The following is a 26,782-nucleotide window of genomic DNA, read 5'->3' as shown; positions in this document are numbered from 1 at the left end:
GATATAAGACTCGCGTATCAGGAATGCCAATGTTAATTCACTCGGTCCTAGATATTTTGCTACTTTTCAAATTTGGAAAAATTGTATTAAAAGCTAGTATGTGCATAGATAGTTTTATTCAACTACCATTAACATGTGTAAAAATTAAGAACATTAGCTTTGATACTACGCCAATAATTTGTCTCAGAAAAATGTAATAAATAGGCATGGGATAAAAGTAACCCGGATATACTACGGATATAGTCGGTGTTAGGGTTGAGTGAGTTAAACTTTTCGATGTCAATTCTAAATTATCACTGCTTCTTACTCGACTTATTGAGCGGGACTCGAACCCAGGACCTACAAGTCAGAAGGCGAATGTCAAATCACTAGATCATGAAGCCGCACACTTATTACCAAACAAAAGAAGACACCGATAATCAAATACATGTTAAAAATGTTGTTTGTTTTTTTTTTTTTTTTTTTTTTTTTTTTTTTTTTTGGGGGGGGGGGGGGTTAGTTTGTTTTTTTTGTTGTTGTGTTTTGTTTTGTTTTGTTTTTTTTTTTTTTTGGTTTGTTTTTTTAAAAACATTTTTGTTGTTTTTCTTTTGTTGCGGTTGCTGTTATTATTATTGTTGTTGTTGTGTTTATATTGCTATTTTTTGTTTGTTTGTTTCTTGTTGCTTTGGTGGCAGAGATGTGCTGGTATTATACATCGTTTATGGTTAAGTAATAAATGTGTATCGTGTCATTCTCGATCATACAGGAAAATGTCTGGGAATCTAGTCTTGGAAATGTAACGACTGACACTAAATTAGTTTGAGAAATATTATGTGAAAAACATTTGATTCTCTTTGGATTTAAATAAATGAAATCAATAAAAACAACGCATTCAAGAAAAAGCAAGGAGAAAGAGGAATAGGAATTGATTGGAAGAAATTATTATTTGAAGAAAATAAAAGAAGGTTTGAAAAAACATACCTAATAATTTTTATGGTAAAAAAAAATATATCTAGAACATCTTGAAAATTAAATTTCAAAATGAATCGACAAACGAGTGGAATTTTATTCTCCTATGTCAACAAAAGGTGAGTAGATTTATCCGCTCTGAAATAGGCTACAATAGTCGTGACGTCACTTCCCTCGTAATGACGCATAGTAACTGGTTCTAAACTATCGGAACAATGGGGGACGCCCTTATGAAATACTTCTTCAACGAGCGTAAAAGTGTATCCAGAGGAGAAAAATATTATAAATTTGATCATGTTTTGACTTTTATACATTCTGACCACATGACATGTGAAAAAATTTCTAGCCAGCATAAAGAATAAAAAGTACCGATTTTCTTTGTTTAGAACCAAACTGCTCGTTGCTGGGCGGACGTGACATCAGACTCTTGAATCCTATTGTAGAGAAACAATAAAATAATAAAAGGATCAGAGTCGTCATACAGGTCTGACATCCGAACGCAATTATGGGCCTAGTTTAACATTGTTGTAATGGACAATACTTTGCGTCATTTTTCTTTAAATTTCCATTTCAATGAGCCCATAATGAATTGGGTTATCAGACCTGCGAATAAGTGCACGTCGGTCAGAGTGTTTAATTAATGTGTCTTGCTATGGATACGAGACATTTACGTCAATTCTCTATAGACAGTTCGAAGATGAGGTCACTCAGGTATTTGTTATTGTTTTTTGTCTTCCGCGTTTATGAGTAATGCTCACTGAACTGTATTAACCCGACTATAAACGTTTATGGATACACACAGTTTTGTGTGTTGGTCCGTTATACTTCCGGATGGCAATGTTATGAGCTCTTAGCCAAGCGCATACTATCTATAAAACAATTGTAAGGGACACTAGGCCAATGGTTTTTAACAGGGTGTATTGTACAGCCCAGGGTGTATCAATAATTGTATAAGGGTGCATCCTTTCTATAGATAAAGTTCGTGCGCACGGAATATCGCAATTCCTCCAAAGTTACGAAATTTTGTGCCGTAATTATTTTTCTTTTTTTTTTGCATGCGGGCTTATATTGTAAGTGACTTTACGAATTTTTAAAAGCGATAGTGATAGACCAAACAGTTTTCTCACAATGCCGAGTTCCTTTGATCTTTTCATCGTTTGCAATAAAATATGGCTCAAACTTTAAAATGTTTACAGTAATGGTGTGTTGGTTCTTTCTCGTGGGGAAAAAATATTCACAACAAAGTTGCACTCCGTGGCGTAGCTTAGCAAATAATTTTTCGGTTGTTTCAAATAGTGTAACAATAGATATCGTTTAAATAGTAGGACTTAGCGTTGAAAAAAATATCATAGCGTTTATAATTTCTTTTCCTTGGTGGACAACGGACATATAATATATTGGACGACACAAGCAGCCCGTTAGGTGCTAATACGGTTTTTTTGTTTTTTTGGCAAAGACGATGTAAAAAAAAACAACAACTGGGGGGGTTGGGGGGTTGTCCACCGAATTTTCACGCCCGTCTTCGATTAGGCGAGGAGAAATGCCTTTCACAAAGATATAATACCCGACCAACTGTTGAGCAAGACAACTAATAAAGGTTACACAAGACACGTTACCACAACACACTGGTCACCCACTGAGCACGGTATAGATAGAATGCGCTTGGCCTAGGAGTTCACAACATTGCCATCCGGAAGTATAACGGACCAACACACAAACTCTGTGTAACCATGAGCCTTTATAGACTGGTAATAAAGTTTAGTGAGAACAACTCACAAACGCGGATGGCAAAAACAATAACAAAGGCCTGCGTGACGTCATCTTTGAACTATCTATAGCCATTCTTGAATTATGTTCACTGGGGAGAGCAGCGGGGGGGTTGTCTTTTGAATGTAATAATGTGAAATATCACTGAAGCTAAACGTCTTTAATACCAGATTCCAAGTAAGTTTTGTACAGGATAACCTCTTAAAGGAGCCGCAGTGTTCAAATACAAAAGGTGCATAATTAAAATGATATAATTATTAATTTTACCTTTCCTGAGTTCCTGGTTGTGGGCAATCTATAAATAGTATTGTTATTCGACGTATGCCATGAAAAAGAATTCTGCGCTTCGCCTCTCTGGATAAATACTTGTAAATTTCCACATTGTGACATAATATTTGCATGTTTAATCCATTTTGTTATCAGATTTCTTTTTTATGAATATAGAAATAATAACAGGAAGCTACGCCTCTGGCTTTCAACTATTAAAATGCAACACATGTTTATGTCAAGTGTGTACAAAGTTTACAATTTGCTGTGTCATTTTTAATTCAGAATGGCAATGTTAGAAAGTAGTGCACGTGAATCTCGTGAAAAGTAAACCACAAGTCAAGCATGTTATAGATAGTATGCAGATGACGTCACTAAGGCCTTTGTTATTGTTTTTGCCATCCGCGATTGTGAGTTGTACTCAATAAGCTGTATTAACCAGACTATAAAAGTTCATGGTTACACAGAGTTTGTGTGTTGGTCCGTTATACTTCCGATGGCAATGTTGTGAACTCCTTGGCCAAGCGCATCTATCTATAGGGAGTTCAGTGATCGTAATCACAACAGAATCCACTGTGTTTTGATAGTATGCGCTTGGCTAAGAAGCTCACAACATTGCCAAAAATACTCACAGCATCGGCAAACCGGATATACCTTACCAAGACACAAAACTATTTGCAACTGTTTACGTTCTATAGATAGTATGTGTTTGGCTAAGAAGCTCATAACATTGCCATCCGGAAGTATAACGGACCAACACACAAAACTGTGTGTAACCTTAAACGTTTATAGTCTGGTTAATACAGTTAAGTGAGAATTACTCATACACCCGGATGGCAAAAAACAATAACAAAGACCCGTGTGACGTCAATTTCGAACTATGTATAGTCTGATATAATCTAGTGAGAACTAACCACTAATACGGCTGTCTAAATGCAATAACAGAGCGCTGAGTGACGTCATTTTCGTTCTTTCTATACATTCAAATTAAAATAATTACTATTCGCACCCGACTACCACAATTAACTCAGTCAACCCTAACACCGACTATATCCGTAGTATACCCGGGGTGACTTTTATCTCATTACATTTTTCTGAGACAAATTATATAGGCGTAGTATCCAAGCTAATGTTTTTAGTTTTTGCATGTTAATGGTAGTTGAATAAAACTATCTATGTACATGCTCATTTTAAATACTTTTTTTTTTTTGTCCAATTTTGAAAAGTAGCAAAAATCTCTAGGATTGAGTGAGTTAATACTAGACGGAGGCGTTTGGTCACATTTTGAATTCCTGACAGCGTCCAAACTAATCATTTTGTCGCATAATTTTTTCTTAATCCGACTCAGGGACTAATATCTATCGTGCATAAAATCGATATTTATACCGCAAGTAAGATCGCTTGATAATCGATAAAATAGAAAGAGAGAGAAAGGGAGATAGATAGAGAGAGAAAGAAAGAGAGAGAGAGAGAGAGAAGAGAGAGAGAGAGAGAAAGGGAGAGAAAGGAGGGGAGAGAAAGGGAGAGAGAGAGAGGGAGAGAGAGAGAAAGGGAGAGAGAGAGAGTAGAGTAGAGAGAGAGAGAGAGTCAGAGAGAGAGAGAGTCAGAGAGAGAAAGAGTCAGAGAGAGAGAGAGAGAGAGAGAGAGAGAGAGAGAGAGAGACCGTGCCAAGTCTGGTATCGATCGGTAGATTGTATTGATTTATTGGTGTATCGATAATCGATAGATCGGTAACGTGGCCATGGAAGAATATTCGTCATCATAATATTGTTACGGATCGTGTCACAACATGGCGGATGAGACCTTAGGATTAGAGTTTTAGTGATGAATTTCAACACCTACATTTTCGTTGTTGTTTTGATTTGTTTTATTTTTGTTAGGATTTTATTAATATTTTTTTTTGGGGGGGGGGGGGGGGGGGGGGTATTTGTAATTTCTTTTCGTGGTTTTTTTTTTGGTGTTTATTGTTTTTGTTTTTTTTTTTTTTTGTTTTGTTTTGTTTTTGTTTTTTTTGTTTGGTTTTTTTTTTTTTTTTTTTTTTTTTTTTGGGGGGGGGGGGGGGTATCTTTTTTTCTTTTGTTTCGAGATGGGTAAAAAATTTTGTTGCCTGTTTTTGTTGTTGTTGTTTTTTTTTTGTTTTTTGTTTGCTTTTTTTTTTGTTTGTTTTTTTTTTTTTTGTTATTGTTTTTCTTTTTTGTTTTGGTTTAGATTGTTGTTTTGTTTTTATTTTTAATTTCACAATACATTTTGCGGTTTGAAACGCTTGATGAGACATCATGCCATAGGGCATGTCCCAAAATGTACATCGAGCGACATGTGAACTTGTTCCCTAGAACAACTAACAGATAAATAGATATCAAGTACTGTCAACCGGGGTAACTTTCATTGCTAAAGTGGAAACTTTGCATTTTGAATTTTGGACCAATAAGAGATTATTTCGTTTTGTGACAATTATTAATTTCCTTTTCATAGAAAGTAAGGTCTTTCAATTGGTTCAACGACTGCAAAAAAAGCCGAGGTTATTCAAAATACAGAGAAGTGATAACACATGGAATGAGATAAAAAAAAAAAGTTAGCTTAGGATAGAGAAGGATGGAAACTGTTTGTCTGTGGCCTGACCCTGACTCAGGGTGAAAAAAGCAATGATGATGATGATGATGATGATGATGATGATGATGATGATGATGATGATGATGATGATGATGATGATGATGATTCAAAATGCTCCAAATTCATAGAGGCAAAGTTTCCCCTTGAGGCAAAGTTACTCCTATTGACGGTATTGAAGTTAACGTTTGGTATTAAATCGGTCTCGATAGCTAAGGGGTCCCGATAGCTCAGTTGGTAGAGCACTCGCTTCACACGCAAATGGATTAAGATCGATCCTGGGTGCAGTAGAGATTTTTTATGACTCCATTGCCCACCCAACAGTGGATGGGTAGCTGAGCCTGTTACATTTGGCGGAAAGTACCTTGCGATTGATTAGCATCCCATCCAAAGGATAGCAACCAATTGCTAATTGTCCGTTTCACGCTATAGAAACCGGGATAAACTCCGGCTCCATTGGCCTAATGGCTATGAAGAGACCACTTTTTTTTCTCTTATTAAATGAAAGTTTGGTCTCAAGACGCCTGTTTTTGGGTTATATAGATAGAGCAATGTGAAGGACGTCCTCCGTGTTTATTTTTGTCTTACACCAGTGCCCGCTCCCTAATTTATTCATGTTCATAGTGAAGAAAAGTCGTGACGTCACACCTTCTACTTTTCCGGTTCCAAAATCATTGAAAGTTTGTATGTAACTGTCGGAAGACTAATAATGAATAGTCTTTAGGTGGCATAACGATGTTAATAGCAGGTTGTATAGTCAGATTCTAAGAATTACGGGACGTAAAAGAGCGAGGATGGGGGAACTTTATTGACGACCAGCATGTATTCACATTAGAACGAAAATAAGATACCATCACTCTGAAACCAGATAATAATCTACACAGGATATGTATTCAGTCCCCAGGAAGAGTGGTTTTACACTTCCATTGAGAGGGAAATCAGTTTTGTTTTTTTACATCACATTTTTGTCCCCTATTTATTATGATCTTAATTTTCCCCGTCTTTGTACATTTTCTTCTCCAGTGCCTACCACGACTCGTGTGTGCCCAAGTCTGTAGCCCCGCCCCCAGAACCAGTGGCCGCTGGGAAACCCGCCAAGGAGGCAGATCTAGGCAAGTGTAATGCCGTCACCCAAGATGTTATATGGAAACAGAGTGTGCACGCCGAAAGGAGGTGCCTCAAAAATTGGTGAGTTGGCTCGTAGCAATCGAACACTAGAACCCCCTGGGACTTATAGCTTGACGTCATTTCTTAGGTTCGAGCAGCGCCTAGTGAGTTGTCGTTAGTAGTGCTCAGAGAAAAAAAGTGGTCCCATTGGTTGAACTATTGAATACAACTCACGATTTGTTTTCTTTTGTGGCCAAAGCCTTGTCTTTTGACGTCATTTTTGGCCAGTGTCAGGCTATAAGTTAACGATGGTTGGCTTATCGTCCAAACCATTCCTTATAAGACGGTGAATGCGTTTACCAGTCCCGTGTGGAAATGTAATTTGTAATTAACATGCATCCTGATTGGTTGAATAAAACTGACAACAGATCGTGACTGCAATGCCGAGATTAAAACCAGAATCAGTAAGGCAAACCAGACATTTGCTTCCCTCAAACAAATTTGGAGAGCAATGGGATTGTATTCAAGCACTAACATAAAGAATTTTAAAAGTGATGTCTTGAGCTTTTGCTCTATGGCTCAGAATATTGGAAGATTATAGAGAGTATCGTTCAGAAACTTGAAGTATTCCAAGACAAAAGTTTGCGACGAATCTTCAAGATATTCTGGCCAAACATAATCTCAAATGAGGACCTGAGAACGAGAACTAAAGTGGAGTCTCTGGAGAGTCTCATTAAAGAAGATGGCAAAGGTTGGAACATGTCTGTTGCAGACCTGATGATAAGAAAGGCTCTGCGATGGACACCCCAAGGATAGAGAAAGCGAGACCGCCCCAAGGAGACTTGGTGACGTACCGTAGAGAGGAACCTAAAACAGAGAGGTCTGTCTGTCCCTCGAGATGACCCCAAGATAATAGCTGCTGACAGGACCAGTTGGAGAGATCCGTTGCATCGCCTCATGTGCCAGCAGGCCCGGAGAGGATTGTGTGAGTGTGAGTGACTGATTGGTTGAATGCAACCACGTGATATGTAAATGTGTTGCTTCGAGTTAGTCTCTGTGCTGATGAGTCGGTGATCAATCGATTTTCAATTGACAATCGTTACGGCAAAATATTATAAGGCGTCAGATAATATTTAATTCGTTTTTTCTCTCTTAGTTAATTATTCGTTTCCACCAATTCTGTGATTGAATTTGGCAGATAATGCATTCACTCAATATAGAATACTTGAGCGTGAGAGTTATTATGTTATAGTGCGATATCCACTAAACGTGCTCAGAGTGCTTTACAAAGGGTCTAAAGAATAATGTCCCACAAGAGTAAAATAAAGCTTACTTCAATTAAATTGATTGAAAAATAAAAATAATATTAATTGTTACCTATCCTTACAATGGAAACTATGGCAGGGTTGGTTAGAGGCGAAACATTGTGGCTATGTGGTCTTGTGATATGACACTCGCGTTCAGATCGAAAGGTCCTGGGTTCGAGCCTCGCTCAGCTCGTAGTTGAGTCCTTGGAAAAGGCTCTTTATTCACAGTCTCCTACCGTACTCAGGTGTAAAATGAGTACCTGGCCGTAAACAGGGTTGTCTCTGTCCGAAAAAAAAAGATAATATCGACTAAAAGACGTCATGTCCCGTCCTAAATGTTAAATGTTACTGTCGACCAGGGACCCCTTGTGAAGCGCTCTGAGCACGTTTAGTGGATATTTTCGCTATATAAAAGCTCATGTAAGCTCATTTAAACATTGGAATTCTAGTCGGAATAATATTATGATATTTAGATTAAATACTTGTTTTATTGGGAAGAAGGAAAAACATATCTTAAGCTGGCAAAAAATAAGATTTGACTTTTTTCATCATCTTTACTGTAAAACTCATGTTTGGTATCTTGTTCACCCGATTTAGAAACGTTATGAGGCGATGGGTTACAAATGTTGACGGTGTGAATGAAAGCAGAGAAAGAAATTCGAGTGCAAGAAGTTTAAGGGAAATAACTCGTGTTTTAATGTAACGACACCCAAATTATACGAATTGCGTCCCTTTGAATTAGTAAAGGAAGTCCATGTGGGCATTTATTTTTCTTTAATGTTATAATCGGTGTTTTTATTTTGTATTCCTTAATGAGGGGTGATCTATATTACCTTTCCATATTATGCTCGAAGTTCACTAGGACTTAGTTTGACGTCATTTTTTTTAGGTTTTTGCAGCTCGTGAGTTGACGTTAGCTCAAGGAAACAAGTGATCCAATTGGTTGAACTATAGAATACAATTCACTACTTGTGGCCAAAGACTTGTCTTTTGAAGTCATTTTTGGGGGGTCAGTGTCAAGCTATAGATAGTATGCTCTTGGCTAAGAAGCTCACAAAATTGCCACCCGGAAGTATAACGGACCAACCCACAAAACTATTTGTAACCATGAACTTTTATAATCTGGTTAATACAATTTAGTGAGAATTACTCATAAACGTTGATGGCAAAAAACAATAACAAAGACCCAAGTGACGTCAACTTCATTATATCTATAAGTTAACGATGGCTTTGTTAAATAAGCACACACTTTGCCTACTTAGATCGAACTTCTCTAATGAAAATGATTTGATTGAAATTCTTATCAGTTTTGCAGTAATATGTTTCATCTTTTTTCTAACACAGGGAGGAAAACTGGGGCTTTATCGCTGACTTTGATGCCAAGGTAACAAATCATCTTCATCATCGTCACTATTATCATCATCATCATCGTTGTCATCATCATCATCGTCATCTTCATTATCATCATCATCATCATCATCATCATCATCATCATCATCATCATCATCATCATCATCATCATCAACAACAGCGTTATCATCATCATCATCATCATCATTATCATCATCATCATCATCATCATCATCATCATCATCATCATCATCATCATCATCAACTTCAACATCGTTATCATCATCGCTACCACAACTTTTACTACCTGTATATTTGGTCAAAGCAAAAGTTACTCTACGATAAAGACTTCACGCCGTCACCTATTATCATTGCACGTCAACCAGCCTCATCGACCAGCTCTTCGAAGTTTGAACAATTTTGACATAGGTGAACATCATCAACATCCATCGTGGCTTGTGCTCTTTAGCACGTTGCCGGTCAGCTGTCTCCACGAATGCGGTGCGCATGAAATCTGTGTTGCTTTTAAAATCACATTTGGCCATTCTTAGGTTCTTTGTCTTCCTCTATCTCTCTTTCCTTCGATCATCCCAGATGTTACCAACTTTTCTATTCCGTCTCTTCTCCACACATGTCCCTAAACCGTAACTGCCTCTTTCGGATGATGAATATACACCGGTTTTAACTGTTAACTCCAAAATCTCAAAACATGATAAATGACACTTACGTTCAGGTACTAATTTTTACTAATTTTACACCCGAGTACGGTGAGAGATAATGTGAGTAAATAGCATTATCCAGAAAGACTCAACCATGCCCCGCTTGCTCAAAGCGGGACTCAAACCCAGACCATCCGACCCAAAGGCGAGTGTCATATCACAACATCACTCGCGTTAAGCTGGAAATTCAGTTTTAAAGATGGTGTTTATCCCAACATAAAGCCAGTTTTAGACGAGTGGTCACAATTCTCAAATAAAGAGGAAATGTGTGAAATTTTAAAAAACTGGTTCCAATCTCATTAAAAGTGTAAAACTATACTTTCGGGGGACTGTATACATTCCTTGTGAAATTGATTTCCTGGTTTCAGAGTGATAGCATCGTATAATATTCTAGTGTAATATGAATGTTGGTCGTAAATAAAGGTTATCCAGCCTCGCTCGTTTACATCCTGTAATCTTAACTCACTCAATCCTACAGATTTTTGCAACGTTCAAAATTGGAAAAAAATAAATTAAAAATGAACATGTACCTAGAAATAGTTTTATTCAACTACCATTCATTAACATGCAAAAACTAAAAACATTAGCTTTGTTACTATGCCTATAATTTGTCTCAGAAAAAATGTAATAAATATGCGTGGGGTAGAAGTAACCCTGGGTAAACTACGGATATAGTCGGTGTTAGGGTTGATTGATTTAAGAGACTCTGCCTATACATCTTGCTACTAAAATAGTTATGCCTCATTGTGTAACCTATGCTTTATTGGTCCTCCGTAGGACTGGTTACATACACACTTCCAATGAGTTTGGAACTGGAATATTAGGAAGGTGTGACGTTACGACTTCTCTGCCCTATAGAAAGTATGCGCTTGGCTAAGAAGCTCATAACATTGCCATCCGGAAGTATAACGGACTAACACACAAAACCATGTGTAACCATGGACTTTTATAGTCTGGTTAATACAGTTTATATAAAAGTTCATGGTTACACAGAGTTTGTGTGTTGGTCCGTTATACTTCCGGATGGCAATGTTGTGAACTCCTTGGCCAAGCGCATTCTATCTATAGTCTGGTTAATGCAGTTTAGTGAGAATTATAAAAGCGGATGGCAATCATCAATAACAAAGACCAGAGCGACGTCATCTTTGTTCTATCTATAGAAATAATGAAGATGACGCACAAAGGTCTTTGTCATTGTTTTTTTACCATCCCCGTTTATGAGCATTTCTCACTAAACTGTACAGATAGAACGAAGATGACGTCACGCTGGTCTTTATTATTGCTTTTTGGCATCCACGTTTATGAGTAATTCTCACTAAACTGTATTAACCTGACTATAAATGTTCAAGGTTACACACATAGTTTTGTGTATTGGTCCGTTATATTTCCGGATGGCAGTGTTGTGAACTTCTTAGCCCAGTGCATGCTATCTATAGACAGTACAAAGATGACGTCACAAAGGTCTTTGTTATTGTTGTTTTTTTTCCATCCACGTTTAGGAGTAATTCTCACTAAACTGTATTAACCAAACTACAAACGTTCAAGGTTACACACATAGTTTTGTGTGGTGGTCCATTATACTTCCGGATGGCAACGTGTGTGGGCTCCTTAACCAAGCGCAGACTACCTATTCTGAATTTTGAAATAGCCAAAGTGACTTATATAGATAGTATGCGCTAGGCTAAGAAGCTTATAACATTGCCATTCGGAAGTATAACGGACCAACACACAAAACTGTGTGTATCCATGAACGTTTATAGTCGGGTTAATACAGTTCAGTGAGCATTACTCATAAACGCGGATGGCAAAAAACAATAACAAAGACCTGAGTGACGTCATCTTCGAACTATCTATACTTGCTATGTTGTTGATTCTTTTGTGTAATTTCCACTCCATCCAGGGCGAGATGAAAGACAAAGAAGAGCTCCCCGAGAAATCCAACATGTTCAGCGACAAGGTCCCCAACACAAACGCCGGAAACTACGGAAGTCAGCTGACTACAGAACCAGGTCAGACGATGCAAAAGTTGCAGTTCCAATTCTACAGCGAAAGTCGAAGGAAGAAACTCCCGTCTGATATGATATGTTATTGATTTCATTTATTTATTTCTGTGTTGCATTTTGTTTACAATAATAATAATATTAATACTACCGTGCTCTGAAAACAAACAAACAAACAAACAAATTTTAAAAATTTTAGCCAGCAAACTAGTACCTCAGTAAATCTGCCCTAACCAACAAAAGGACAGTATCTCTCCAAAAAAAAAATCATAAAATCACTTTTTTTCACTTAATCGACACTCTAGGACATAGGAAAGCTCACAACGTTGTCAGAATGATCATATATTTCAAGTATTTTTGAAATTATTTAATATCCCTCGTATTGTCAAAAACTTAAAAAAAACAGGGCCATCAAGTAGGTCTTCGAGAATGTCCCAGTTTTCAGAGATTTTGACAAAACGAGCGAGGGGTCATTTTTATCGATCTATCTATATCTAATTTGGAAGGCGAATTTTCTGGTCAAAATTCTTTTTAATGTATTTCAGATTACGACTGATTAATGTCATTGTTATTTTGCTGGAGCTTTTTTAAAAAAAAGAATAATAAATAGCCTATTATAAATTTTATCATGTGGAACTTTATACGACACGCCAAAGTGCCGAATCAGTATGTCCTACAGATCTAACCAAATTGACGTCATTTAGCTGTTTGCTATTGTTTTTAAGACCACCAGTCGGGTGATTAGCTCTCACTATAAATCCCTCTCATAGACTTTATAATCAGACAATAAAAATTAAAGGGTACACACAGTTTTTTAATAATATGTTGGTACGATTCATTTGGGCGGCGGATATAACAGGTGAGTATTTTCCCTATACGCATAGCATTACAAGTCTGTTACCTGGAGTTTAGTGAGGAGAACCAATAAACCAGCAGTTGGCGGTCTGAAACCAAAGACAAAGAGCTGAGTGATGTCAACGTCATTCATTCTATTGAATTCAGTTCAGAGTTCAAGCCCCCCCCCCCCCCCCCACCTATCATGATCACATGTGTAAAAAAAATTGAAGTAAACGATATCAAATTCTCGAGGGCCTATAATCTTGACTGGTCGGCTGGTATAGATGCTATGCGTTTTGGTATAGTCATCACAATATCCGCTAGCCGATATAAACATCCCAACATACAAAGCTCTCTGTAACCTTAAACGTTTATAGCCTGGTCGATATAATAATTTATGAGAGAACTAATCATTAAAATCGCTGTTTACAAGCAATAACAAAGTGCCGAGACGTCAATTTTGTTCCATCTAATGAACTAAATCGGTTGACATGATTAATTTTGTTTCATGACCCCATAATCTGTCTACCCAGCCAGGAGTGGTTCACGTTCGTTAGAAAAATCGGGGACTACGTTGGAATAAACCAGCGTTCTATCCAAAGAATAGCATTAAATGTTTATGGCTCATCTATTCTCCACGATGTATTTACATACGTAACGGGATAAACATTGATTCCATGAACCTTGTTGTTCTAAAGACTGTTTAAATCTTTTTTTTTTTAAATAATATAACACCAGACCTGTCTACTGTTACGAAAAATTCGTAGCATTACGAAAGTTTGGCTTCAATACGCTTCAACAGTCGTAACGTCACTTCCTTCGTAATGACGCATGGTAACTTAGTAACTGGCTCTACACTATCGGAACAATGGTGGACGCCCTTATGAAATATTTTTTCCGACGAGCATAAAAGCGTATCCAGAGGAAAAAAAAAACATTATAAATCTCATCATTTTTTTACTTTTACACATTCTCATAAGACATATGAAAAGTTCTTCTAGCCAGCATGAAGAATAAAAAGTACCGATTTTCTTTGTTTAGAACCACAATGGCTGCCGTTGCTGGGCGACGTGACATCAGACTTCTTCTTCTTCTAGGTTCCATGCCTGGTCCAGGCTTCGGGTACTGCATGAATTATCTCTCTCCATTCCTCCCTGTCTCTTGCTTTTTCAAACAGCTCTTGGATTGTTAGGTTGGTGAAGCCCTTCAGTTGGTCTATGAGTGTTTTTCTTTGTCTCCCCCGGGCGCGTTTACCAGGTATTTTTCCACAACTTGCCAGGTACTCATTCTTATCTTTCCTTACTATGTGTCCGAAAAAGGATAGTTGTCGATCCACTATTAAGGGCATTAGTTTCCTTTGTTGGTATGTTTGTTTTAGCACTTCTTCGTTCGTTTTGTGTGCGGTATACGATATTCTCTGCATCCTTCTCAAGCACCACATTTCAAAAGCTTCAATGTTCTTTTGTGTTTCTGCATTTGTAGTCCAGCTTTCGCATCCGTAGAACAAGATTGGCCACACGTAGCACTTCAAGACTCGGAATCTAATCCCGAACGACATCTGTTTGTTTTTCAAAATGTTTCCCAGGTCCATGAAGGCCTGTTTGGCTTGAGTTATTCTTGCTCGTATGTCTCGGTTACATCTTCCATCTGTTGTCACTATTGAACCTAGGTATTTAAAACTTTCTACGTTGGTAAGTTGCTCGCCGTGAATCGTTATATTGCAGGTGTTGTTGTTTTCGGGGTTTTTCTGTATTACCATGCATTCTGTTTTGGTGATATTCACTTCCATTCCCTTGGCTTCACTATCTACTACCACTTTGTCAACAATCTTTTGAAGTTGGATTTCTGATGTTGCAATGAGTACCGTATCGTCTGCGTATCTTATATTATTTATGTTGTGACCTCCTACTTTTATTCCCTCCATATTATTTATGCCCCTCATGATTGTTTCTTGGTATAGATTAAACAGATCTGGTGAGGCAACACACCCTTGACGGACTCCTTTCTTAATAGGAATGGAATTTCCTGTAGAGTTTCCGATTTTGATAGATGCCTGCTGGGTGTAGTATAATGTTTGCATGAGTCTGAGGTCTTTCTCATCAGCGCCAATGGAGTGCAGTTGTTTTAGTATTTCTTCGTGGCGTACTCTATCAAAAGCTTTTTTGTAGTCGACAAAACAGAGGTATAGTGGGGTCTGAACCTGTATAGCTCTTTCACTTAAAACACGGAGGAGGTATATTGCGTTCCTTGTCCCTCTGTCAGGTTGGAATCCATATTGTTCTTCTGCGATTTCGGGGTTAATCTTATTCCTTAGCCTGTTGATAATTATATGCAACAGTATTTTGTTGATGTGACTTATTAAACTTATAGTTCTAAAATTTTCGCATCTGACTGCACCTGCTTTCTTTGGTGACATCAGACTATTGAATTAAATTTCTGATCTTCATGAACATCAATCTCTACGTCATTAAAACTTAATGAAAACGAAAGTTGTTGATGTTAGGTTATATCATTCTGAGGATTTTGAACTTTTACTCAATGCTTCTGATTCTGAGTGTAAATTGTTGAATTTTAACATCAACAACATGAATGACTACAATTTTTATCTCCAAAGAATTTACGATTATTTTTTTTTTTTAATTTTAAAGAAGGCAGGTCTGTAACTCACGCACGAGACAGTGTGAATCTCGCTTTTTATAAATGTAATATTATTGTACTGATTTTAGATGTGTTGGAAATGTCTCGTTTTATCTCCATTGGTGTGTTACTATCTTAATAATAATATTAAGATTTTTAAAAATAATATTGGTCTTGTTGTTACCATCTCAAGATAGAACTGCTTAAAGAATGCAATGCGAGCGATCTATATTACATTGTCATGTGCTCGAGGTCATTGGTCACATTGGATTATGTGCTCAAAATGACCAACGTGGTGAAAAGTGTTCACAGTTTGAGAAATATCCAACATCACAATTGGTCATTTTGCTCAGCGTGACTCATGGGTATGTTAACAAATTTAATGAACAAAGCAGCGTGTATACATTTCTGAAGAACTATCTCATCGTTGGACAGCAACAAATCATGTGGCTGATGACTTGGTTGGACGAAAACATGAATATAGATCGCTCCCATTGTGATGAGCTAAGCACGTCATGTGATCTAACTGCAGACATTTCATTGGTCAAACAATTCTAACACACGAGTGGTGTTTAATTCTTTGTTATAGTTGTTGTTCGCTCATTTTCAACCACTTTCTAATTCTCAAATATATTTGTACACAATTTTTCTCATCATGTGTGACTCCTAATCAAAACAGTATTAAATTGCAATGCTAACAGTGAAAAAAAAACGATATCAGATGAGTATTAACAAGAGTAGGACCATACGTGTGTAGTTTTCTTTGGTTCGGAATAAAGGTGACAATGGAGATGATTCATGTTACCTTTCCATGTTCTCAAGGTCATTGGCCATAGTGCAAAATATACTCAAAGTGACCCACATAGTGAAAAGTGTTCACTGTTTGAGAATCATTATCCCTCGTCGTGGGTTTGTTTATAACTTTCATAAACAAAGCAGCGTGTGTACATTTATTGAGAAAAATTCAATCGTTGTACAAATCATGTGATCGCTGATTGGGCGAAAACCTGAATATAGATCGCTCCCATTTGAGATATTTGTGAGTCCCGGACTGGCCTTAAAGAAGACCATAGCTTTTTGACTGTGTATCGATTAAAGATAAATAAAGCCTTTTAAATTATATTTTTACATATCAGAAACATTTATTTTTAACTCATTTGAAAGTTGCTGTAAAACAATTCATGGACCTCTGAGTTTGGAAATTTGAACTCGTTTCCGATAGATGCGCTCGATTCCTACTACCAAAGATGCTCTGAAATTGGGAGCTCCATTTCATTCAACTGTAAAGGCAATATGCTAGGATTAGATATTATGTATTTTCGTGTCTTAACTCGGCGTAGAAAGCTTTAACATAATACTGTTTTGATAGGCTAGCTCAGATAGTTCATGTGTCTACATTATGTCATGAAATTACCATAGCTAAGCGTCATTCTCGAGTGTCCATAATATATTATACCCTACCATATTCATCTCTTTAAAAATTCATATTTCAACCCCACAGCACTCTGGCTTAAAACATTTTCCCAAATTTGGCCAGAAATCTAGTACTTTAAAAGTTCATAATTCCACCTATAGGTACTCTGGCATAACACATTTTCCCAAATTTGGCCAGAAATCTCGTACTTTAAAAATTCATAATTCAACCTCACAGGTACTCTGGCATAACACATTTTCCCAAATTTGGCCATAAAACTAGTTCTTTAAATATCCATATTTTACAATGACCCCCATCTCGTCAAAAACTGACAAACCGGGGTCTTCAAGAGTCTTCAAGACAGTCTCAGGTTTGAGAGTTCTTGACGAGTTGAGGTTCATTCGAACCGATCAATATTATTTGAAGGACTAGTTTTCTGGCCAAATTAAATAAATAAATAAACATATTATGTTCTTATTTTTCAAAGTACGGCATAACTGTTGTGTAAACTCATTGTTTTAATATTCTTCACAAAGTTATAAAAGATACATTTTATTCATGAAAGATCATTGACATTTAATTATCCACTGTGAATTGTGCCCCAAAAAATGATAAGGATAGTTATTCTATATACTTTAAAATACAACAATTGTCCAATTCAAACAGTCTACATAGGACATCTTGTCTCATGACCACTTTATTGTTGTGGAGTCACATTTCTCAGGTTGAATTCTGTGGTCCCGGACATGGGCCTGATGACAAGCTCCAATTTCTTGGCGGCATGAGTCTACATAGGACGTCTTGTCTCATGACCACTATTTATTGTTGTGGAGTCACATTGCTCAGGTTGAATTCTGTGGTCCCGGACATGGGCCTGATGACAAGCTCCAATTTCTTGGCGGCATGAGTCTACACCAGAACCACTATTATTGTGGAGTTACATTGCTCAGATAGAATTATAATTATCTAGACCCGTGCATTCATTGGCCTGAAAAGCTACGATTTCTTGAAAAATGAGTTTAAATGAAACATAATATCAGGACCACAGTTGTTCTATGGTCCAAGGCATGAAACTGATAGTCCAAATTTTCTTGAAAAATGAGTTAATTAAAAAAAATATGAGTCAAAGTTTCTTTTCTAGAAATATCTTTCAAAGTTTTGATGATTACTAAAAAATATAGACCGTCTAGTTCCATTTTATCAAAGAAAAAGACAAAAACTAAAAAAAATCATCTGATACTGATATTTAATCTTTGTTTTCCATAAAACTTTCTGTTAGATTTTTTCAGCTATATGTAGAGTGAATGTATTATATTCCAAATTCAGTCCCTTGGTAGTGGATAAAGAATGCCCTTTCCTCGTGGGACTGGTAATAAGTGTGATGGCTTATTGTTTTAATAATATGTGTAACTTTGTGAATTTTGTTCAAGGATAGAAACCAACACCCCCCCTCCCCTACATACACACATACACACAACCACCCCAAATAGTGTTTACATGTGTTTTATCTTCTTAATAATGTTCATTGTGGTAGAACAAACATAAGGTGACAAAAATCTATGATAAACATATTCACCTAACAGTGTGAGATATCAGTACCATGCAAGGGACCACATAATTATTTATCACAACGATCATGGGATGTAATAGTAGTAATAATTCACATAACGATGTTTTTCTTTTTCTCCGAATGTAACATGCCGGCTCAATTACTTTATCCAATTAATTTAATAATTCCAATACCAAACTTGCTCAAAATGTTATATTATCATAATGTTTCAAGTATAATTATGATCAAATTCTACCATATTGTTTCGAACTTTCACTCTCATCAGGAAGTGGAAGTGAAATTAGATTGTTGTGTTTTTCGTACTTTCCTAACTTCGTGTTTATGGTGGTTCGTAATTACATAAAAGGTGTTTGTTTCTATGTCTGCTTGAGGATGTTAGTTCGTTTCTTCTGTTGAATGTTCCACTTCCTGATCAGAGCGAACGCTCGAAACAATATTGTAGAAGTTGATCATAATAATACTTGAAGTGTTATATATATATATATATATATATATATATATATATATATATATATATATATATATATATATATATATATATAATTCAAATTTCCAGCGCATAGTTCATCCCGACAGAATACCGCTTAGAGACGATGGGTCACATAGCATTATAACAGGAAACTTGGAGGGGTCATTTGACCTCCTATGGCGGGCAGGAGGTCACTCATGCCTTACGTTTACAAACCATCTGTGATAATTTCTTTGTTTAGAATGCTTCATATCAAAGAAAGATAATTGTGATCTTTTGCTCTGTTTTTTTTTAATGTAAATCAATTGATTAATGATAACCCTGAGTTTTCATGTACCTGAGAGATGGACATATTATAAATTATATACTCAATTAAACGGTGTAATTTTCTTTGAAATCATAATGTTGAAAAATGGACACCATTTAAACTGGTACGGCCTAAAGTAGGTCGAACGCAATTTTATGGACGTGATTTAACATTGTTGTAATCGACAATATTTTGCGTTGTTTTGAGAGTATCTATTATATACGATTCTTACACTTTTGCTTTTTGGAATTCCGGACGTGTTCCCAACCGCTGCACTAGCTTGCGAGTACGCGTTGGGAAAAAAGCTCGAATTCCAAAACGAAAGAGTGTAAGAAATCTTTTATTCTACCCCACAATGAATTTTGATATCGCCATCTATAAATAAAAAACATGTTCAAAAATACTAAAATGATCCTTCTTTTTAAAGAATCTAATTTTTAGTGAAAGTGAAATTTAACGATGTATAATCTGACGTCACAAATTATTATTGTAAACGTATTATCATTACGCGTTACTATTTAGGGAGAGGGGTAGAATAATTTCCATTACAACAATGAGACCATCACGATTTGAGTTATCAGACCTGCAAATAAGTAAGTATACGTTGGTTTCGGCCAATTGTTCTCAAAATACAAACGAAATTTTAAGATTTAATTTTTCAAATTTGTGTGTAATAAATGGATTTGATGAATTACTGGAAATTTAAACTATTTTCGTCTTTTATATTTTGTTTTATTGTATTTTCTTTGCGTTATATTCTCTGTTTTCTATTTCCCAACTTGTTTCGGTCAGTATGTTTTTGATTCAGATGGTTTTTAGTGTCCTATCAAAAACAGTAGTCTTTTCTGATGTCAAATGCTAATTTCTTGCACGGTAAACCAAAATTATTTGATAATTATGCTAAAACAAAAGAGTTCTATATATTTTCCCCTCTTTTGTACTTAACGTTAAATATCATTTATTGCATCTTTATTGAATAATTGTTGTTCTGCGTTCTTGTACAAATATTTTGGCGTAATAAATATTTTGTACATTTTTTGTGTCATTTTGTCTTTCTTGAATAATATTTATCTCACATTATTCTGATTTCATTAAAATATGAACATCTGTATAACAAAGCCACGAGATATGAAAAAAATAATATGAAAAACCATCATGGGCTCAGTATTAACACAAGAAAATGTAAGGGCATAAAAGTGAATAGTGCCGTACTCTAGAAAACCCATATTTAAAAATTTGGCCAGAAAACTCGTCCTTCAAATATCGATCGATTTAAATGTCCCTCATCTTGGTAAAAACTCTCAAACCCGGTACTTCGCTGTTAACGAACAGGTACTCATTTTACACCTTATTACGGTGAGAGAATGTGAGTAAATAGCCTTTTCCCAAGGACTCCAACTGTGCACTGCTCAGATCGAGATTCAAACCCTGGACCTTCCGATCCGAAGGCCAGTGTCATACCGCTAGACCACATAACCGCATAGATAGAAGGTGTGGAAACTTTAACATACCTAGGACAAAACGTTTGTAAAATTGAAGGGGGCACATCAGATATAGGAATGACAAAAGGGTTTGCAATTGGAGCTTTTCAGAGATTTGGTAGAATCTGGAACACAATAGGAAGAATGACAAATTGTTGTTTGTTTTTAAGGGTTTTAAGACGCTTGCAAAACATTTAGGTAATATCAGCGTCAGTAAAAAAGAAGAAAATTGGATAGTAAAAAATTGTAGAATTACAATTAAAGCACCCGAGTAAATAAAGGGAAGACAAAGGGGAATTGGTTCAAATAGGAAACAGATGTAGATTCCAAGAGCACACTATCAAAGTATTTAGTTTGATATCACCTAATAATATCAATACTCTTCAACAGTCGTAACGTCACTTCCTTCCTAATGACGCATGGTAACTTAGTAACACTGGCTCTAAACTATCGAAACAATGGCGGACGCCCGTATGAAATATTTCTCCGGTGAGCATAAAAACGTATCCAGAGGGAAAAAAACCCACATAAATTTGATCATGTTTTGACTTTTACACATTCTGATCACTGAAAAGTTCTAGCCAGCATGAAAAATAAAAAGTAATGATTTTCTTTGTTTAGAACCAAGATGGCCGCCGTTGCCGGGCTCGTGACATCAGACTATTGAATCGTATTCAAGTGGAAAACAAACTGGCTAAAGAGTAATAAATGACAAATAGCCAAACAACCATTGTAGGAACGAACGTAGCGGCAAATCCATACGCCCGTTTGATAGGAGAGGCCTTGTAACCATAATAAAACACAATTCTAGCAATGACGAAAACAGAAACCAGAATTGGAATAACTCTCATTTGGTTTTCTGTCAAGTAAGTTGTGAGAATTATCTGCCCAACGAAACTAATCAAAATGGCTCCAAGGTGTTGGAACTATATCTTAATGGGACGGATAACAGATGCTCTCCGCGTCCGTTAATTGGGTCAATGGCGATAGTATCCATCCGCGTTCCCATCACGTTCATAAGTCCGCCAATGAGACACAAACACGGGAATGCTTGAAGACGAAGGGTGAAGATCAGCCTTTCGTTTACTGTAGGTAGTCTGGGCATCGGTATAGGGGCGAAATTGTACATGATGAAGAAATAGGCAGCGACGAGGATCATGGAAATTCGACTTGCTTTCTCTACTGCTTTTTTGTCTTCCGGTTTGGACTTGGTCTCTTTGTCCGCCGACATTGTCACGTCTGCTGCTGGGCGAAAGAAAAAGTGTAATAATATGCAAAATATATATCATGGAATTAACCCTCTCCTTACCAATTACAGGAAAATCGTAATGCTTGTTACGATTATCAATTAATTTTATTTCTGTACAAAATTTTATGAAACTAATGTGTCATATCTAGTTAGATGAACGCGTTTTGCTGAGCAAAATTATGCAGGTATAGACGTCTATAAATGGATTTATTTACTTTTGAGTTAGAGGTTTTAAAAATCAATGTTTATGTTGGTAGGACATGGTCTTTCTGTGAAAATCCGGAAAATGTTGGATAAGGAGAGACGCATTCGCACAACCAACATGACGTTCTCTCTCTAATAACTTTTCCGCCGGTGACGTCACAGACTATGGGTGACGTCCAATCAAGGTACCCTACTCTTCCGCTAATCCCATTCCCTATTATCTATGTCAGGATGAATGGGACCCTGACACGTGGATTAAGAATGAAAATGATAAAAAATGTGGTTTAATTTTTTTTTTAATTTTAAGAGCTTTAAAAAAATAAGAAAGAGAGCTATTATATAGAGCAATATCAATTAAATGTGCTCAAAGCGCTATACAAAGGGTCCCTGGCTAACAGCAACGCTTAACAATTAGAACGGAACATGTTCGGCGATAATACATTTTTTTCCGACAGAGACAACGCTGTTGATGGCCAGGTACTCAATTTACACCTGAGTAAGATGAGAGAATGTGAGTAAAGAGTCTTTTCCAAGGACTCAACTATGCGCCGAGCGAGCCTCGAACCCAGGACCTTCCGATCCGAAAGCGAATGTCGTACCAATAGACCACATAGCCGCACATATGTCAGAATTTATATTTCACCAGATCACTAAGGTCATCATCTTATAAAACAAAACTTTTAGTTCCTCTTTCTAAATCCAATGGGAGCGATCTATATTCATGTTTTCGTCCAACCCAGTCATCAATCACATGGTTTGTTGCTGTCCAACGATTGGATGCTTCTTAACAAATGTAAACACGCTGTTTTGTTTATGAAAATTGTACACATACTCATGTGTCATTTTGAACAAAATGACAAATCTAGATATTTCAAAAGATGTGGATATTTTTCACTATGTGGGTTATTTTGAGCACACTTTGCAACGTGACCAATGTCCTCGAGCACACGGAAAGTTAATACAGATCTTACCCATTGTTGTGGTGGGCAACCCTTTTCTGTCATGGGACCCCTTGTATGGAATGGGCATGATCTATATTAACTTTGCATGTGCTCGAGGTCATTGGTCACATTGTAAAGTGTGCTCAACATGACCCACATAGTGAAAAGTGTTCACAGCTTTTGAAATATCTAACATCACGATTGGCCATTTGATTCAGCTTAACACATGGGTATGTTTATAACTTGTGTAAACAAAGCATCGTGTTAACATTTGTGAAGAAATATCCAATCTTTGGACAGCAACAAATCATGTGATTGATGACTTGGTTGAACGAAAATTGAATACAGATCGCTCCCATTCTATCCCTAGAACTATCAGGGAACAACCAATTATTCATTCTAAAACATTTCCTTTTCAAGTCAGCCTATTTTTAACACGAGATATACTATAATATGGTTTGAACCCTATTTGTGAATATTCAATTGTGAGTCTGCATGTGTGCGTGTGTGTGTGTGTGCGTGTGTGTGTGTGTGTGTGGGTTGTGTTAATTTGAAAATGCGCAATACAAGTGCCCATCATCATCATCATCATCATCATCATCATCATCATCATCATCATTATTACTATTTTTTTAATTATCACTAATTATTCTTCACACCGTGAAGAATGAAAATTAACACCAAGTTTTATAATATGGAGGCATTTGTGTCTATCAATTTAATATCCATGTGCGGCTATGTGGTCTTGTGATATGACACTCGCTTTCGGATCGGAAGGTCCTGGGTTCGAGCCTCGCGCTCGGCGCATAGTTGAGTTCTTGGAAAAGGCTCTTTACTCACTTTCTCTCACCGTGCTCAGGTGTAAAATGAGTACCTGGCCGTTAACAGCGTTGTTTTTGTTCGAAATTGTAATATCGCCTAAAAGGCGGCATGTCCCGTCCTACAAGTTAAATATTGCTGTTGACCAGGGACCCTCGTAAAGCGCTTTGAGCACATTTAGTGGATATTGCGCTATATAAATCTCAATTCTATATTTATTATTTATTTTATCTAGCAACTATAATGGTATCGAGGACATGCAAAATTCACCGATTATGTCTCTTAGGTTTGTTCAATACTTACAACGCTTGGCTATAAAGCTCTCAACATTGCCATCCGGAAGTATCACGGACCAACACACAAAACTTTGTGTAACCATGAACTTTTATAGTCTGGTTCGTACAGTTGAGTGAGAAGTATTCATAAACGTGGATGGCAAAAACAACATCAAAGACCTGAGTGACGTCAACTTCGTTCTATCTATAGTGTGATTCAGAGAATGAGCATGATCTATATTACATTTCCATGTGCTCGAGGTCATTGGTCACATTGCAAAACGTCACTCAGGTCTTTGTTATTGTTTTTTGCCATCCATGTTTGTGAATAATTCTCACTAAACTGTATGAACCAGACTTTAAACGTTCAAGGTTGCACATAGATTATTTGTTTGTTGGTCAGTAACATTTCCGTATGGCAATATTGTGAGTCTCTTAGCCATGCGCACAGTATCAAAAGGTGGGAATTATTGACCAAAACATACCTTTTTACTTGTAAATACTTAAAGTAAAGTCACAAAGAATAATGTTGAAATCCAACAACACAGCCAGCCCTCTGTTGTTTTATTACAACAATGATAAAGTATGCCCCAAATATTATTATACACACTAGGTCAATGTGTTGCTGTTATCACGACGGCAGTTACATGCAGCACAGTGGCCTATGTTAAATGTTAACTCCCTCAACCCTAACACCGATTATATCCGTAGTTTACCCAGGTTACTTTTACCTCATACCTATTTATTACTCCATTTTTCTTTTTACATTACTTTGAGACAAATTATAGTAGTATCAAAGTTAATGTTTTTAGTTTTGCATGTTAATGATAGTTGAATAAAACTATCTATGCAAATGCTCATTTTTAATACTTTTTTTTCCAATTTCGAAAAGTAGCAAAAATCTCTAGGATTGAGTGAGTTAAAAGGCACAGGTCAAAATGACCAACCAGCATAACATTGGCCGCAGGCAGAGGAGGGCAGAATAGGACTCGAGAACGAGTCAATGTTTGACATTGGTTGGGTTATTTTAATTTTGGAGAGGTCCTGGATATTATGCAACTGGAGGTTGGATAATGATTCTCTGCGCTTTTATCAATGGGAGAGATCTATAGATAGAATGAAGATGAGGTCACTCAGATCTTTGATATTGTTTTTTGCCATCTACGTTTATGAGTAATTCTCACTAAAGTGTATTAGCCAGACTTTAAACGATCATTGTTACACAAAGTTTTGTGTGTTAAACTTCCGTTATACATATATATGGCAATGTTGTGAACTCCTTACCAAGCGCATACTATCTATAGATAGAAGGAAGAATACGTCACTCACGTCTTTGCTATTGTTTTTTTTTTTTTTTTTTTTTTTTTGGTCTTTTTTTGCCATCCTTGTTTGTGTGTTGGCCCATTACACTTCTGGATGGCAATGTTGTGAGCTTCTTAGCCAAGCGCATACTATCTGTACTCACGTTTTCATCCAAACTTGTCATCGATCACATGATATGTTGCTGTACAACGATTGGACACTTCTCAATAAATGTAAACACACTGCTTTGTTTATGAAAGTTGTAGACATACTTTTATAAGTCGTGTTGGGCAAAAATGACCAATGGGAGCGATCTATAGATAGAACGAAGATAACGTCACTTAAGCATTTATTGACCAACACACAAAGCTATGAGTAACCATGAACTTTTATAGTCTGGTTAATACAGTTTATTGAGAATCACTCACAAACGCGGATGGCAAAATACAATAACAAATGCTTGAGTGACGTCATCTTCGTTCTATCTATATTCAGGTTTTCGACTACCCGAGTGATCGTACAGAACGAAGCATTTACATCTTTGTTATTGTTTTAAACCAGCATTTTCTATGAGTAGTTCTCACGAAATTGTATAATTCAAACAATAGATAGTATGCGCTCGGCTAAGAAACTCATAACATTGCCATCCGGAAGTATAAGGGAATAACACACATAACTATGTGTAACATTGAACTTTTATAGATAAAATGAAGTTGACGTCAATCGAGTCTTTGTTATTGTTTTATTTTATTTATTTTTTTGCCATCCGCGTTAATGAGTAATTCTCACTAAACTGTAGTAACCAGTCTATATCAATTCATGGTTACACATACTTTTGTGTGTTGGTCCGTTATACTTCCGGATGACAATGTTGTGACCTTCTTAACCAAGCGCATAGTATCTATAGTCTGGTTAATACAGTCAAAGAGCGTGTAGGTAACGATTGTTATGTTACCAAGAGCTCTCACTTCCCGCTTTTGGTGAAGCCAAGCATCTTCTTCTTCTACTCGTATTTTCTTCATTGTATCAGTAAGCCTTGCGCGCATGATACACGCGGAGCACACCCACCTCGCTGTCTCGCCTGGCACGCGACAATAGCATTGCGGTCAAGAGAGGTGAGAGCTCTTGGTAACTACGTTACCCTACACACTCTTTGATACAGTGTAGTGAGGATAGACACCTAGATAACCACGCCTCTCGGACAG

At 36.7% G+C, this 26,782-nt stretch overlaps 2 protein-coding genes across 7 annotated transcripts in view; one reads left to right on the top strand and one right to left on the bottom strand.

Moving 5' to 3' along the window:
• Positions 1-18,079, top strand: part of LOC144957329 (ciliary microtubule inner protein 5-like) — an 86,216-nt gene extending 68,137 nt beyond the window's left edge. For 4 of the 6 annotated variants that reach the window (XM_078888471.1, XM_078888468.1, XM_078888469.1 and 1 more), the window contains 3 exons: positions 6,613-6,777; positions 9,348-9,387; positions 11,973-18,079. In XM_078888471.1, the coding sequence (XP_078744597.1) occupies positions 6,613-6,777; positions 9,348-9,387; positions 11,973-12,164 (397 nt within the window). In that variant the 3' untranslated portion in view covers positions 12,165-18,079. Of the gene's footprint in view, positions 1-745; positions 1,068-6,612; positions 6,778-9,347; positions 9,388-11,972 lie in introns of all 6 variants that reach the window. The other 2 variants (XM_078888472.1, XM_078888470.1) reach the window with 1 other exon arrangement.
• Positions 18,080-19,271: 1,192 nt separating this feature from the next.
• On the bottom strand, positions 19,272-24,865 carry LOC144956774 (transmembrane protein 79-like). Its single transcript, XM_078887477.1, is given in 3 exon segments — positions 19,272-21,697; positions 21,700-22,029; positions 24,761-24,865. Coding segments are annotated over 2 exon segments (555 nt in total). The 5' UTR covers positions 22,019-22,029; positions 24,761-24,865; the 3' UTR covers positions 19,272-21,461.
• Between the last annotated feature and the right edge of the window lie 1,917 nt (positions 24,866-26,782).

Source organism: Berghia stephanieae, chromosome 11, assembly GCF_034508935.2.
Source record: "Berghia stephanieae isolate SIO BIC M18660-M18661 chromosome 11, UCSD_Bste_1.3, whole genome shotgun sequence".
In the NCBI taxonomy this organism is placed as follows: domain Eukaryota; kingdom Metazoa; phylum Mollusca; class Gastropoda; order Nudibranchia; family Aeolidiidae; genus Berghia; species Berghia stephanieae.
This window is presented reverse-complemented; position numbering and strand designations above follow the sequence as displayed.